The sequence below is a fragment of the Cheilinus undulatus genome, linkage group 22 (genome assembly GCF_018320785.1).
Source record: "Cheilinus undulatus linkage group 22, ASM1832078v1, whole genome shotgun sequence".
Lineage (NCBI taxonomy): Eukaryota > Metazoa > Chordata > Actinopteri > Labriformes > Labridae > Cheilinus > Cheilinus undulatus.
The window spans coordinates 6,669,462-6,685,245 of record NC_054886.1 but is presented as its reverse complement, the minus strand read 5'-3'; the positions used below and the strand labels follow the sequence as shown (position 1 = coordinate 6,685,245).

The 15,784-nt window shown below is 40.9% G+C and overlaps 1 protein-coding gene across 1 annotated transcript in view; it reads right to left on the bottom strand.

Moving 5' to 3' along the window:
- The window catches only part of LOC121504980 (neurexin-1-beta-like), a 311,753-nt gene extending 296,360 nt beyond the window's left edge, over window positions 1-15,393 (bottom strand). Inside the window, exons 1-2 of the mRNA XM_041780094.1 lie at window positions 15,141-15,393; window positions 11,739-11,870 (exon numbers count right to left, since the gene is read on the bottom strand). Coding sequence (XP_041636028.1) covers window positions 11,739-11,870; window positions 15,141-15,393 — 385 coding nt within the window. The remainder of the gene's footprint in view (window positions 1-11,738; window positions 11,871-15,140) is intronic.
- Between the last annotated feature and the right edge of the window lie 391 nt (window positions 15,394-15,784).

The following is a 15,784-nucleotide window of genomic DNA, read 5'->3' as shown; positions in this document are numbered from 1 at the left end:
GGCAAAGCTTACCCTCCTCCACCCCAGCCTCCTCCTTTATAGCATAAAGCTTGTTGCACACTCATATTTGGATTCATACTACTATGGATTCATTCCTTTTCAGTCAGTTTTATTGTATTCAGAAGGCACTGTCATAAATGTATCTATCCATATGGTAGTTTCTAGCAATGCAATCCCTGGAAAGTCAAAGCATGCTGCTTGACTAACCCAGGGAGCATCTACTGAGCAGAGTCTTCTCCGCAAAGTAAAACTGTAGATCCATTTTGCAACAATTTGGTCAAATGTATGTATGATGTATGTTATTGTCTGTTAAAGGCAGGTGAAAATTACCAGTTAACTGAAAATAATAGTCAAACAGCAACAAAAATGTGGGTATATGTTAGAGCATTCTGATCAGGTAATAACTAAAGCCAACACAAGAGTGTTATTGAGTGTTGAAACCATCAGTTACCTGAAGCATGCTTGCATTTGGACAATAGTATTCAGCCACACCTGTTAATTATTGAATTCAGATGTTTTATTCAGACCCGTTTCCACAGTTGCATTCTCCATTTGCAAACATCTGTGATACTGAATGGGTCGTTCTGATGAGCTTAGTGATTTCAAGCGTGGTACTGTGTTGAATGCCACCTTTGCAATAAGACAGTTTGTGACATATTATCCTGTCTGGATATTCCACACTCAATTGTTAATGACACCATTAGAAAGTGGAAGTGTTTAGGAACAACAGCAACTCAGCCATGAAGCAGAGACCAAGTAAAATCCCAGTTCCCAACTTCCACTGGTGTTAATGTAAGCCCAAAAATTTTTCAGCAGGAGCTTCATGAATAGGTTTCCATGCCTGAGCAGCTACATGGAAGCCTCACATCGCCAAGTCCAGTGCCAACCACGGGATGGAGTGGTTTAAAGCACATGGACACTGGACTGTGGAAATGTGTTGACGAATCATGCTTCCCTCTTTGGTGAGTCTGGGTTTGGCAGATACCACGAGATACCTGCTTGACTACACTGTGCCTACAGTGAAGTTTGGTGGAGGAAGAATAATGGTATGGGGCTGTTTTTCAGGATTTGAATTAGCCCTCTTATCTCCCATGGAGAACAATCTTAATGCTTCAACATACCAAGACATTTTGGACAATGTTATGCTTTTACTCCACCATGACTCTGCCCCGGTGCACAAAGCAAGGGCTAGAAAGACTTGGTTTGATGAGTTTGTTGTGGTAGAACGTGACTGGCCCGCACAGAGCCCTGCCCTCAACCCCTCAGCACCTTTGGGATGAACTGGGATGGAGATTGTGAACCAGGCCTTCTCATCCAACATCAGTGCCTCACTTCATAAATGCTCTAAAGAATGAATGGACACATAATCCCACAAAAACATTTCTTGTGGAAAGCCTTCCAAGAAGAGGGGAGGCTGCAAAAGGGGGGCCAACTCCCTATTAAGGTGCATGTATTTGAACAGAATGTCATTACAATTCCTGTTGGTGTGATGGTCAGTTGAAAATATAACCTAAATTATTATATCTACTCATATCAGTTATTGACTTGTAAGCTATTATCTGCCAGTTGTATTAAAATAAGTCAATTAGGAGCAGCCCTACTTCCATACATCCATTCCAAGCGTCTCGCATCAAAGTAAAGGTGTAGAAGGGTTGTAAACATTCAGGACACACACAGCTCTGTATTCTGACAGTTTCTCCTCCATACCAGACTATTGGATTGATACACACAGCCTGTGTGTGTTGATGGAAATAGATCACCTCACCGTGACGAGAGGGTCAGAAGGAGATTGAAGTTTTCCGGGTGAAATAACAGGGATAAAAAATGGGTTTGAGCATGTAAGGTTTTGCAATTTCCTCTCCTCTCCTAAGGATGCAAAGTGAGGTGTGACTCTGCCCTAGTTTCCAGACAAGAAGCAACCAGGAATTTTTAATGTTAGTGCAAGTCATTTGTAAACAGAACCACTTAAAGTACCAGTGTTAGCAACCTTGGCTATGAATGCTACCATCTGGAAAAGGAAGAATATGCCTTCGCCATCAGGCTGTGTAACAAAAGGCTAGTCTGCAAGACTGTTTAAAGGGATTCTGATTCTGCTGAAGTCATGTTCTTTCCATCCTTGTGCTTTTTGCTATCTAGGTCAGCCAAGGAAGATATTGAGGGAAAGTAGGAAGACAGAGAGGGAAAAAAGGGCTGGCAATGTGGAGGGTGTGTTTTCTCATCAATTGGGAGAAAGTTTGGGCAGATGGACTACCGTATGACAAAAAAGAGAGAGGCAGTTCTCCAATTGAAGATTTGGCAAGTGGTGGAGGCTATACTTCATTGTTTATCAGCAGCTATCCTCACAATTTCCATATCAAGCGCAGTGAGCTATGTCTCCTGTGTTGATCGCCTTGGCTCTCTTTCAAGAGGGGGAAGTGCTTGGTGGTTATGGTTTGGGGTTACTGGGGTAGATACAGTCATGCATTTGTGTATTATGGAGTGTGGAGATGTGGGCAGCCACATTTAGAGAGCCAGCTTTCAAACACCTATCTTCTGCCACTGAGGGTGTGGAAAGGGAACTGTTCCATGTTGCAACTCTTTAATTAAAATCATCACAAACCGTGCAAACACTCACACAAACTCACACAAACGCCACCTGCTTTACTTTCTCCGCCCGCATTAATAGAATCAAGTCTGTGTGCTATCAGATACCTGCTATTTTCCCCCGCTAAATCCAATTTGCAGATATTTCCAGAATGCCTCTCCAACCCCCGCCTCTTCTCTCCCCCCCCTTCGTTCCCTCTGGTCCATCCTTCTTATCGGATTGCAAACAAACTGTCTGGCTCCGTGTGCCCTGATTAGTAACACACTTGCGTAAAGATGGGAAAGTGAGTGAGGGAGGAGAGGGAGGGAGGAATCAAGGGAAAGGGGAATGAAGTGCATCATTTATAATTTCATGTCTTCGCCCAGGCTGTCATTTTTCCTCTGAGGTCACGCTCAGGTTGGGGAGCTCAAATCCTGATAGAATGCCATACTGGTGGATGCCACACATAAATAGACAGAGTGTGGTGGAAATCCTGAGGTAGACCAGGCCATACAGTATCCAAACATTGGACCACAGCCAACATCTACCCACTGCCTATCCATTATAAGTGGGCCTATTTGACAATGAATGGATAAAGGTACATTTTGATCTATTTCTGGCGTACAATCATAGATTTAAATGCTACCTAAGCTGCCACTGTTTAAAAAAGCAACATGTATATCTACACAGGAGCCATCTTGGAGATACTGGATGTGACCCTGAGTTAAAAGCAGGCATGATTCTGTACTGGAAACCATTGCATGGGCTCAGGAACACTTCCAGAAATCACTGTGTGTCAACACAGCCATCCACAAATGCAAGTTAAAGCTGAATCATGCAAAGAAGAATCCATATGTGAACATGATCTAATCTTCTGTGTGCCACAACTCATGAAAAATGGATTGAGGCAAAAAGGAAAACTGTTGTGTGGTCAAATACATCAAAATTGGGAATTACTTTTGGAAACCACAGACACAGTGTCCTGTGGATCTATCCTTTCACATAGCTATGCAGTGTCTACTATTTAGCCTATTCTAAATGCCTAAGGAGGAAATTTGTGGTTCATTTCCTTGCCGAGGAATACTTACACATGTAAACAAGAGGAAAAGGAGTGGCTCAATCTATCTATTAGATATAAGGAAAAAAGTAAAGAGTAGATATTAACTGTGACCAGCAAGTTATCTAGAAGCAGATGGTCGGTTTTGCTAAAATAATATCAAAGACCAGACAAGTTGTTACAATGAAAAGCATCCAAAATTCATTCTCCATAATTTGTGTAGTCTATCCGCATATTCACAGTCCAGCCCACCTCTCTGCACTGCACCATTACATCTCCGTTTCCCTCTCCAAACCGCCACCCCCTCATGTTAACTTCTCACCCTGCAGAGATGATACGACTCCATGCCAGGAGAGGCCCTGTGAGTCCCTGCCAGTGCCCACAGGCTTCAAAATCACAGCGAAAACAGCACCCAAACAAAGTGGCACCAGTGGGGGCATGGCCTGCTCCATCTGTGTCATGCCAGGAGGGAACATGAAACCATAAGGGACGCTGGGATCGCTGCAGTACGCTACCATTTAATGGAATTTGAGCGAGAACAAGGCAGGGGAGGAGGGATGGTGTGCATACTTGTGTTATACATGGTTAGCATGCAAACCAAGATGTTGTTTAGTGTTCATAGTGAGACGATTATGTTAAAATGGTGGTGAATGCTGTGTTGGCAACTGGTTCTCTGGATGATGTTTGCAATAGAAATGGTGATGGAGAAAAAAGGGTAAGTGACGTGTAAATTATTGATTTGCTTTCCCATTTATTTGTTGGAGAACAGCTTATTGCATCTGTTATGATCACTGAAACCAAGTTTTTAAATCATGTTACTCATAATAGTGCCATGGTTCAAAAATACTCCATTAAAAGTTAGAATCATACATTTAAATTTTTAACAAGGGGCACTACTGGTAGAAGCCCAACAATAAATCTTTAAAAATTTCTTCATATATTTACAAAATACATCAGGACTAAATCTTAAAAGGGTACATAGTGAGCATGCAATGTTGCACCTCTTTGTATTATTAATAACTACTAGAGAGACAGTTTTATGATAGTATATCAGTGTGGATTAAACTCCCCTATACCCAATGAAAGGGACTGCATCACTTTGACAAAACATGATTTTAAGGGAAAGAATTTTAATGGTAAATGAATGGAAAAAAGGAGAAAAATACAAGATTTGCCTCAGATATATAGAGTAGGTGTGCTGGAAGCACTAAGCAGGAGGGCATGGAATATTTTCAGGCAATAAAAATAAGGTTAGAATATTTGGCTCTTGGTCGATAAGTTCAGGATGAAGTTGGCTGTATGCCTGCAATGTAAATTCCTCTGAAGAGTTCTTCTCAAATCAGCTGGGAGAATCTTCAGATTGTATAAAGATTGCATGTTTCTGTATTCATTAAAATACGAGTGAACAACTATAGTTGGCTTCTACATTAATAGGAACATACTTTGATTTGTTCAGTTAGATCAGTCACAGAAGAGGCAACACAACCATCTGCAATTGCTTTAACCTCCATGGCCATGATTTGCTATTCTTGCATTATTATGATCCACTATCTGACTCTTTCCTGCAAACCTCTTGATTCCACATACTATGGCTTCCCAGCATTTTATATGCAAAGTGCACTGTGGAGCTAATCACTCCCCTTTTAGTCAGTGCAGTTCCATCATCCATCTCTGGTGCACCCCAGAAGCGCCACTCCACTCGAGATACACACCGGCCACAGCAAAGACGTGCCAATCCATAAAGAGTAGGGGTCACTATCTGGCAGACTGCGGTCTGGGTCTGGACCCAGATGCCATCTGATATGGACCTGGACCCGGACCTACAATCATTCGATTAAAAGGGAACTTTAAATTTGATGGGGTGCTTCAATTTTAACTGGAGCAGCTTTTCTAGGATTTACGGTACTGGTTTTGCAGATCAGGAAATGCACAGACCAGCTGCATGCCAGTTAAGCCATCCCACGTGCTGCTGCTCGCCAATGAACTGTCTGCATTTCAGGTGGTAAACATTTACACCGCTGCATTCATATGAGGGACAGACGAGAGGAAGACAGAAAGAGAAAAGAAAGAAAGAAAGAAAGAAAGAAAAAGAAAGTAGAAAAAGAGACAAGTGAGCTGAGGCAAGGAGAGATTCACAGACGGAGAAACGGGTGAATTAGCTGAAAAATGACAGTCAAATTATACTTTCCACTTTTACCTTTTGTTGCTTTGTTCAAATAAAAACATATCTGAAATAACATTAACAGCATTAAAGGAAAATAATTTTCTGATTTTATCAGAGCCACAAGTCCCTGAAATCACACCCAGATCTACATATCACACTAATTCAAGCTAGACATTATGATGCTCCAGACCTTTGGTATTAATCCATTTTGTCTGGCTGGACCTCTTTGAATTTTAGTTGATAACCTGATATAGAGCATAGAGATCCAAACAGAAGGAACATATGAAGCATCCTGTTATTTACAGGAGACAACACAAGGCACAAGTCTCCACTGCAAATTTCATCACTATATGTCACAATAACAGCTGATCCTGGGGCATAAGCAAAAGCTCATTCGTAAGTCAGAGGATCACAGAGATGACATGATGCCATGGATAAAGAAAAGTTCACTTTTGAGGTGGAAAACGACAGGCGTTGATATGAAACCACATATTCTGTCTAAAGACACAACTCCAATGCCCTGATCCATGGTAGAAGCAAACAGATTATATAAAGCAGAAGTGAACAGCAAGATACAAACGCAGAGTAAACAGTTTTTTTTTTTTTGAATACTGTTTCTGCAAAAACCCATTAATCTCCCATGATTTTGTGATCTTGTGTCTCCATCTGCTCAGCGCTGTGCATCACTGCAGAAACGCATCAGGGTGCACGCCAAGTGCCGCACATCCAGATCATAGCACAACTGGAGTATGTGGAATTTGAATGTAAGAGTCAGACACCGAACTATATACTTATTTCACTGCTATAAAACTTCCCCTTTATTAGGGATGCACAAATGTACTGAGGAGAGACCACTTCTCCATACAGCCCAGATCAGATCAGTGCAGGGCTGCAGTGATGGCTGTCCTGGAGCTTTGTCCCATCTCCACAGGATCTCTGGAGCTCAGTTAGAATGACCATCATTTTCTTGGTCTCCTCTCTCACTGAGGCCCCTCTCCCCTGATTGCTCAGTCAGACCAGCTCTTGGAAGAGTCCTGGTTGTGCCAGACATTTTCAATTGACAGTTATGGAGGCCTTCAGCACTTTTTTCTTACCCTTCCCCAGATCTGTGCCTTGAAGCAATCCTGCAAATTTCTGTTTTTGCTTTGTCATGATAGGGCAATGAGTGCAGATTGATGAGCATAAAAATGAATTATTTTGTCTGACATTGGGCTGCAATATAACAAAATCAAAAATAATCTAGTGCAGGGGTCATCAAGTACATATGGACAAGGGCCAGATTTAGTCTAGACAAAGACCATGGGGGCCAGACTTCAAATACACAAAAACTCAAATAAATATTTTGGTCTGATTAAGATATTGCAGTATTAGTTTGTGTACTGATGTTTCAGTATTAGACCAGTTTGATCTATCCATATTATCAATAACGCAGCATGCCACAGGGAGATAGGCCTGCCAACAGCATTGGCTGGCTCCTCCCAGTGAACGGTCCCTCCCCTCCCCAATTGTGATTTAGCACCAACATTAACTCATTTTGAACACTCTTTAACCTCTTTTCACTAATTCATTTGGCCATTTCTGCAAAATTTTTTGCCACTCTTAACCCATTTTTGATAATTTTTACCACTTTCATCCATTTTGACACTCTTTAACCCCTTTTCACTACTTTGCCAGGCTATTTTTGTTATATTTTGGACACTTTTAACCCAATTTTTAATACCCTTTGCCCTTTTTTATTACTGTTTTGCACCATTTTTGCCACTTGAACCAATTTTTAAAACTTCTTCCCCCTTTTTTCCTTTTTTGCCAATTTTTTGCAACATTTTAACCTCCTTCCACCACTTTTTCTGCCAATTTTTGTCCCTTTGTGCCACTCTACAACCCTTTTTGACACATATCACTCATTTTTTCCACTCTCCAACCCCTTTTCACCACTTTAGCTGTCTATCTTTGCAACATTTCTGCTAGCTTAACCCATCTTTTTTAATATATTGACTTATAATGGCTGACAAGTGAATTTTAAAACAGATCAAATGTTAAATTATTCCAAAACTATATCAATATTAATTGTTTTTGGGCTGCAGACATTGAAAGCCAAAAGATACTCTTAAAGCCACAACATCTTTTTCTCCTTTTCTGAATTTCATGATCTTCTTGGGGCCGGACAGAAAGCTTTAGGGGGCCTGATATGGTTGATGATCAGTGGTCTAGGATGTTTGAATATTTTCTGAATGGCTTACATGCTCATATCTTAAATCTTCATGCTTATATTACACATAGGAGCAGTTGAACACCCTTATTCACCCCCATGGAGTAATAAAGTCTTTCTAAATCATATTCCAGAGTCTGGCAGGTTTTCACTTTTGGTGCTCATTTGTGACATTAAGAATGAGAAGAAGAGTGCAGTTTCATTCCTGACAAACAGATTGCCCACATTATGTCTTTACTCATGGGTCAGCTTTAGCCCTGTGTGTGGTATTTGTTAAGTAAGGCATAGTCAGTGTGCAGAGAAATGTGGAGCCTGGAGTCCAATTAGGCCAGGATAACACTGCTAATCCCTACAAAGTTCGATGCACTTTTAGGAAGCTTGTTTTTCTATCTTCGGCACTTTGCATTGTTTTGCATGGTCCAAAATGTATTACACAATTACAATTACATCCAGCAATGCCTGTCTTTATTCTCTGTCAGATTTGATAGCTTTATTCCAGTAAAGTTTGAAAATATCATAAAAATACCACCTACTGTGGTATTTTCTGCCACAGTAGCAGCAGCAGCATCTGAAAGTGCTAGAAGCACATTCCTAATCACCGCCCTAGTTAGACCCTACATTTCGCTTAGGGGCTCCAGTGTGTGTATTCTGCTCAGCATCCACACAAGATACTTTTATTAGCCTGTGGCTGAGTCACTGACAGGCCGCTGCATACTCGCCTTCAGCGAACCGAGGTCACCAGCAGCGCCTCAGGTCCCTGGTATCCTGCTAATGACCAGGAAATTGCTCAGCAGCTGTCCATCGCCCCTTGACATTCTCCTCTTAGCTTGCTATGCAGCTCACATCTGACATTTTGCGTACCTTTCCGTGAACACCCCCTTCGAACAGCGCTATTTACCAGCCTCACCAGCAATACCAGACATCACCCCCGCCCCTAACTCCTTCTACATCTCTATCCCAGCGCTCCATCCCCGCCCCTTACCCAGCTACTCCCCGTTAAATGTCAGGAGAAGCCTTCTGGGGAGTAATGGTGTTTTCATGCCAGAGAGGGAATAACTCTAAACCCATTACAATGCAGCAGTAAAAGGGTGCACCCTGCTCCCGCGAGGCATTAAAAACGCAATTAAATGCAAGGATGGTAATAACATACACAGAGGTAATTTTGTGTCATTGCTAAGCTTTGTTCAGTGATAGCTTGTGAGGTGATTTGCACATGCACCAGGACTTTTGATATCTGCATAGTCGCTGGAGTATGAAGGAGAAGCTGTGCATGGAAAACCAGCATGAGCACTGATTCCACTCCACTGTTTTTGGATGTTAGTTCCTGGCCCACGAGTCAACTTTGCCCCCCAGCTTACCTCGCCACTCGGCTGTATGTCAAGCAAAGAAAATGCAACATGAAATAGTAACGCAGCTGGCTCTCTTATAAGAGATGAAACCAAAATGGCCTTTGTCTAAAGCTCTCTTTGTCTCTCTGCTCTCAGTGAGCATGTGCATGAGAAGTAGAGGGCATTACTGTGCGGAGCCTGTGTGTGTTCTTTGAGGTGAGATGGTTAATTATTTACAATCTCAAACTCCCGACACCACCGTCACTGAGCTGGGGAGAGAGCCAGCGCCTCAGGCAAACAACCCTCTTCTCTTTTTTGCCTCCTCTACCTGTGTGTTTCCTGTCTCCTTCCTTCCATGCAATAGATCACACACTACTTGTAGAAGAGCTGAAGCAGAAAGTGTAATGTGTTGGTTCTTGTGATGCTATTTAATGCCACCTGAAATATTCAGCTGAAATGCCAAGGATCTAAAACAAAGTCCCAGATTTTTCCATGTTTTGTTTGTTAAAAAGACAAAATGAAATGAAATGAAATGGTATGATGCAGCACAGCATGAAGTAGAAACAAGAAACAATTTGATAAGATACAATACAGTACGAAAATACAATATGATACAATACAACAATATGTAACAAAAAACTACATTACAGCAATGTTACATTACGTTATGTTATGCTATGTCAAGTTATGTCATGTTACATAATGTCATGTTATGCTAAATTACATTATGTTACATTATATGTAAAATTTGATAGTAACAATATGGTACATCAGGCGACATTACATTACTCTGCATCACTTTGTTACATAACGTTACACTACACTGCATTATATTTTGTTACAGTACGTTGTGGTGCAGTGTGGTATTTTATGTAGCGTCACATTATGTTACAATATATGTTTGACATTATGTAGTATGATACCATGTAACAAGACAATACTATACAAGGATATGACACAAAACGCATGATATAACATGATACGATGCAATAAAATACAATATGGTACAATATTATGGCTTATGTTACAGTACATTACGTTATGTTACAACTATACATCACAATAAGATACAATACGACAACATGACGCTACACTATGCTATGTAATAGTACAGTACGGAACATTATGCTATGTAATTTTATGTTACGTTACGTCACACTTTGTAATGTTACATTACATTATGTTATGTAATGTTAGATTATGTCACATTGTGTTCTGTTACATTACAATACAATACAGTAAAATATGATACATTAGAATGTTACGTTAAGCAATGCTACATTACATTATGTAGCATAACGCTACACCACTTTATGTCCCATTACGTTACATTACACTTAACTATTTTAGTTTATGTTTCATTATGCTACATTGTGGTGCAGTGTGGTACTTTAGATAGCTTTTCATTATGTTACAATATATGTTTGATATAATACAGTAAAATACTGCGCAAGGATATGATACAATAAAATTTGATACAATACAATATTATACGATACAATTTGATACAATACACTATTATACAGTTTGGTACAATTTCATACAGTATGATACAGTACATTATGTCATGTCACGTTATCATACGTTACTTTACAATAAGCTGCAATATAATGCTATGATACACTACAATATGATATGTCACACTACGCTATGGTACAGTACGGAACATTACGTTACATTGTTACCTTACACTGCAATATGATACAAAAAGATAAGTTACATGACATGACATGACTTGTCGCTATGGGTACATCCTGTACGCTATGCTACATGTTATGTTACACTACACTATGCTACGTTACGATATGTCATGTTACATTACATTGTGGTGCAATGCTCTTTGTTACAGTATGTTACATTACGTTGCATTACATTATATTACAACATGATATGTTGATACAATAAAATACAAAGATACTGTTCGATATGAAATGATAGGCAACAATATGATTTCATATATCAGTGTTTGTTGATGATGTCTTGTCACAGCAAGACATTTAGGGTCATAAAGGACTTTCTGTGTCAAGAAGCACTATCAAATTACCAAAGTTTAGTGCCGTTAATGATGGTGCCAATCTTTAGAATCATTATTAACATAGAAAATCAGAAACGTTAGAGCAGGATAGGATGGAATAAGATACAGGGCAATGTGATGCAACCTAAAATTATTTCATATGATAGGGGTTAGGGTTAGGGTTAGGACATACTGACTTAATGGGTATTACATTAATGGGAATGGTAAAGACATATGTAGCTAAAACCATACAACTTTCCACCATGTTTTTTGCCAGTATGTGACCAATAAGTTTTGTGACTATCTCTATAAAGAGCTCATCATCCTAACTGTTCAGTATGTTTTTAGTGACACCATTGCAGTAAAGCGACTAGCCCTTCTCGTTTTCATCTCTCTAACTCACAGTTGGCACCAAAAGCCCAGGAGTGAGAGGAGGGAGGAGTGAGACCGCGGTACAAAACGAGAAGTGGGGAGGCGAAGCTGCGACCGAGCGAGTCTCGGTGTTTCTCTTCCAGGCCTTTGATGTGCTGGGAGACTGAAGAGAGGAGAATACGGAGGAGGAGGAGAAGGACAGCGCTGAGGGGTAGGTGTATGTGTGTGTCGAGGAGCCGAGGTGGTTTCATTTCTTGCCAGCGTGGGGCTTCTCTCCCAGCAAATTGGCTCTGGCGATTGAAAGTCAGTGAGGTGAGCGAGAGGGAACAGGGAAGCTGAGGTGCCTGCAAGATGGGGCGGGAGATTTCCCTGGGCTCTTTTCACTCATTCTCCCTCTCTTCTTTTAGTTTCTAAGCTTTTTTTTCCAGATATAATACTGCAGTAGCGTCATAGCCTCTTCAGTGGGGGATTGAAAATAACAGACCTTCCCTGTAGGTTTTTCACTCTGACGTTTGAGACTCATGCTGCGTTTAATAGCATCAGACAAGGATGTGCTATCACCTGTTACGACTTTTGCCTAGTGACTGCAATCAGGTGGTGTAATTCAATGGACACAGCTCCCTTTAGGTTTCACAAGGATGCATGAAAGCTTCTAGAGGTTTCTGACCTCAGACTTGAATTTACGTCTTTAAAAGCAGCATCTAGCTCAGCCTATCGTCCCAGAGTTCTTATCTTTCCCTCACTGAGCAGAGCTAAAGAAAAGCCATAGGAGTAAAAAACATCCCTTTAGTAAACTTTTCATATGAATCTTTTACTTTGAATCTTCCTATCAAAGCTGTGACCTTTCATAACGCTCTCACAATCGTCTGCACATTTCATATTCATTTTGAAAATGTCAGACGAGGCAAAATCTAAGAAAAATACTGCGTTGGCTGGTTGTCTCCTGCAAACTATAAATTAGTTCTAAGGCTTACTATTAATCTTTTATTTATTACAGAAAAACAAAAGTATGGAAATTTCAGCCCAAAAACACTGATGTTTCACATGATGTTTCCAAAAAATAAAAAAAATTTAAATGTGAAAGAATCTGAAGTCTCTTTGAAAAAGACTCTACATATGGACCTAACCAGGAGAACAACAAAATGTTAATCTTGTTTCAACTTAAAATGTCTTCTATCCAACTTTAAGAGCAGATTTTTAGACCAAAACAACACCTCCTCAATCGCCCAAATCCATTTTCTCTTCCTGACTCCACAGCTTTTCTTTGAAGCTCAGACAAGGGCAAAGAAATACCAGTAAGATTCTGAAAGCTGTCTCAGAGGGGGGTCTGGGTGATGAAAATTTTGAGGTTTAACTCACTATTTTCTGGGTTCAGCTGTTTTTCATGCATTTTCATGCATCATCTAAAAATGGCAGAAATTTACTACTTTATTTTTCTGACTTTGAAAATAACTGGGGTTGCAAGCAGAACTGAGGGCCCAAGAACCCCAGCACATGTCGCAACCACGGGAGTATGGGAGTAATTGGGTGTAAGCGACCCGTGCTGTGTGCTGCACATGATATTAGAGGTGCAGACCCTAATCATGTGAGATTTGATGCAAATCAGAAGTTTCCTCCTGTGACTTCCAGTGAAGCAGTGAGATAACAAATTGCTCACAAAGAAAGAAATGGCCCAATTGTGTCACTTTCTGTTTCCTGTAGGAGTGCTACACCAAAAGGATGAAATTAACTTTTGAGTGTGTAGAGGGGAGGACCTTGATCTTACATATGAAATTTGAAGGCAGTCAGATGTTTGGTAAGAGAGTTGCACATACTTCCTGTCATATTGGTGAGCTATTTAAATGCTTGCTATTGCCAATGAGACATCCTTCAAATAAACATACACTATATTGGCAAAAGTATTCACTCACCCATCCAAATAATTGAAATCAGGTGTTCCAAACACTTCCATGGCCACAGGTGTATAAAATCAAGCACCTAGGCATGCAGACTGTTTCTACAAACAATTGTGAAAGAATGGGTCGCTCTCAGGAGTTCAGTGAATCCCAGCGTGGTACTGTGATAGGATGCCACCTGTGCAACAAGTCCAGTGGTGAAATTTCCTCGCTCCTAAATATTCCACAGTCAACTGTAAGTGGTATTATAACAAAGTGGAAGCGTTAAGGAACAACAGCAACGCAGCCACCAAGTGGTAGGCCACGTAAAATGACGGAGCGGGGTCAGCGGATGCTAAGGCACGTAGTGCGCAAAGGTCAACAGCTTTCTGCAGAGTCAATCGCTTCAGACCTCCATCTTCATGTGGCCTTCAGATAAGCTCAAGAACAGTGTGTAGAGAGCTTTGTGGAATGGGTTTCCATGGCCGAGCAGCTGCATCCAAGCCATACATCACCAAGTGCAATGCAAAGCAGTGGTGTAAAGCACGCCACCACTGGACTCTAGAGCAGTACTTTTTTTAGTACCTGGCTGTTTTAAATTATACACTAACACGCTGTAGGCCAGACACTAGGGTGCAGATAATATATGTACAATTTTATAATAATGCAAAGAAGCCTTTATATAGTACAGCAATGAAAATTATTTGAGAGGTGGGTGGGAGATGACCCCCAAAATACAGGAGAATCTCATCCAGGATTCGTTTCGGAAGAAAATGTCAACAAGAGTCCAGTGGACAAAACTTGATAAAATGCTCTCTAAGATGCCCTTTAAGTGGATGATATGTGATAAAGTGACCTCTTAAATATACCAACATACTTCATATATGCTGGTGGCCCAATAGATACAGCAGGGTTTTCTTTAATGTACTATTTTTGCTATTTGTACAAATTTCCATGACATACTAGACTTGCCTTAAGGAACACCGGTCGGGAACCACTGGTTAGTAGCATGTAAGCTTTTACATGAGCTGTGCATGCACAATGGGAGTATCCCATCTGATTACATGGTTTAACTTAGATCCCTCAGTGGTCAGCACCAGAATTACTTGTCAGTTAACCAAACTGTGAGTGTTTAAAATCAGTTCAGGGTCACAATTCTGGTTAATACTCCTTCTAAGCTTAAACAGACTAAACTGCCTGCTGCTAGTAGCTACTGTAGCTCCAGTTAATGGTTACTACCATACTGCCACAATTTACCTTCACCCTACAGAAGCAACAATAAACTGGTAACACTGAACTGAGACCAGCAAACGTAAGGGAATTTGGCTCAACTGTTTTAGTCTTTTAGCAAATGTTTTATTTTTGCCAGTATTCCCATTTCATAAAATAACCCTAAGACTCTCACTTCCTCCTTCGATGATGAATACAGTAGTCAGAATGCATCAGCTCTGTGAAGTCAGGCTTTAAACATCTCCATGTTAGTTTATTAGCTAGTGAAGTAGCAGAGCAGCAGCAGTCCCAGCAGTGGAGGAGAGATCCTCGGTTTCAGCACCACGGACAGCTCCCCTGGGCTGCTGCAGCTTGTTCACACTCGCCAGGCCAAACACAGGTCCGGGCTGGGATCAGCACCACCGCAGAGGGTTGGTCTCTGACTATTTCATCCAAACCGCACTGACTGTGACGTAGCGCCGCAGTGTGAACCAGGCCCTGGGTAACACGACATGGCTTTTCCATTAGGGTGAAGTAGGAGGACAGTGTATCTAAACTACGAATCTCTATCACCTTTGGGGCAGAATTGAGGGGAGGAAGCATGGCTCATCCTGTTATGTGATGTTCTGAATCACAGTGGCAAGGCTGCTTTAACAGCATAGCGAATGCACAGGTTGTTAAAATCACACAGGATAAGCCAGTTTAAAGGCAAATTTGAAGATAATGGCAGAAGCGCCAGCAAACTGGTACAAACCAGCTCTGTAATCTCATTTTGACCACCCATACTTATTTTATCTACCAAGACCCTGTTGCATGCAGGCATCGCTGCATTTGTTCAGCTAACATAGGTTAGCCATAATAAGTGATAGCAGAATGTGCAATCCCATGCTTTAATCATAGAACATGCCCACCTTGAGAACATGAACCTGTGTAAGCTGGGTTGAGCATTGCTTTGAACTTCCTATAATCATTGGTAAGGATTTGTTTATTAGAT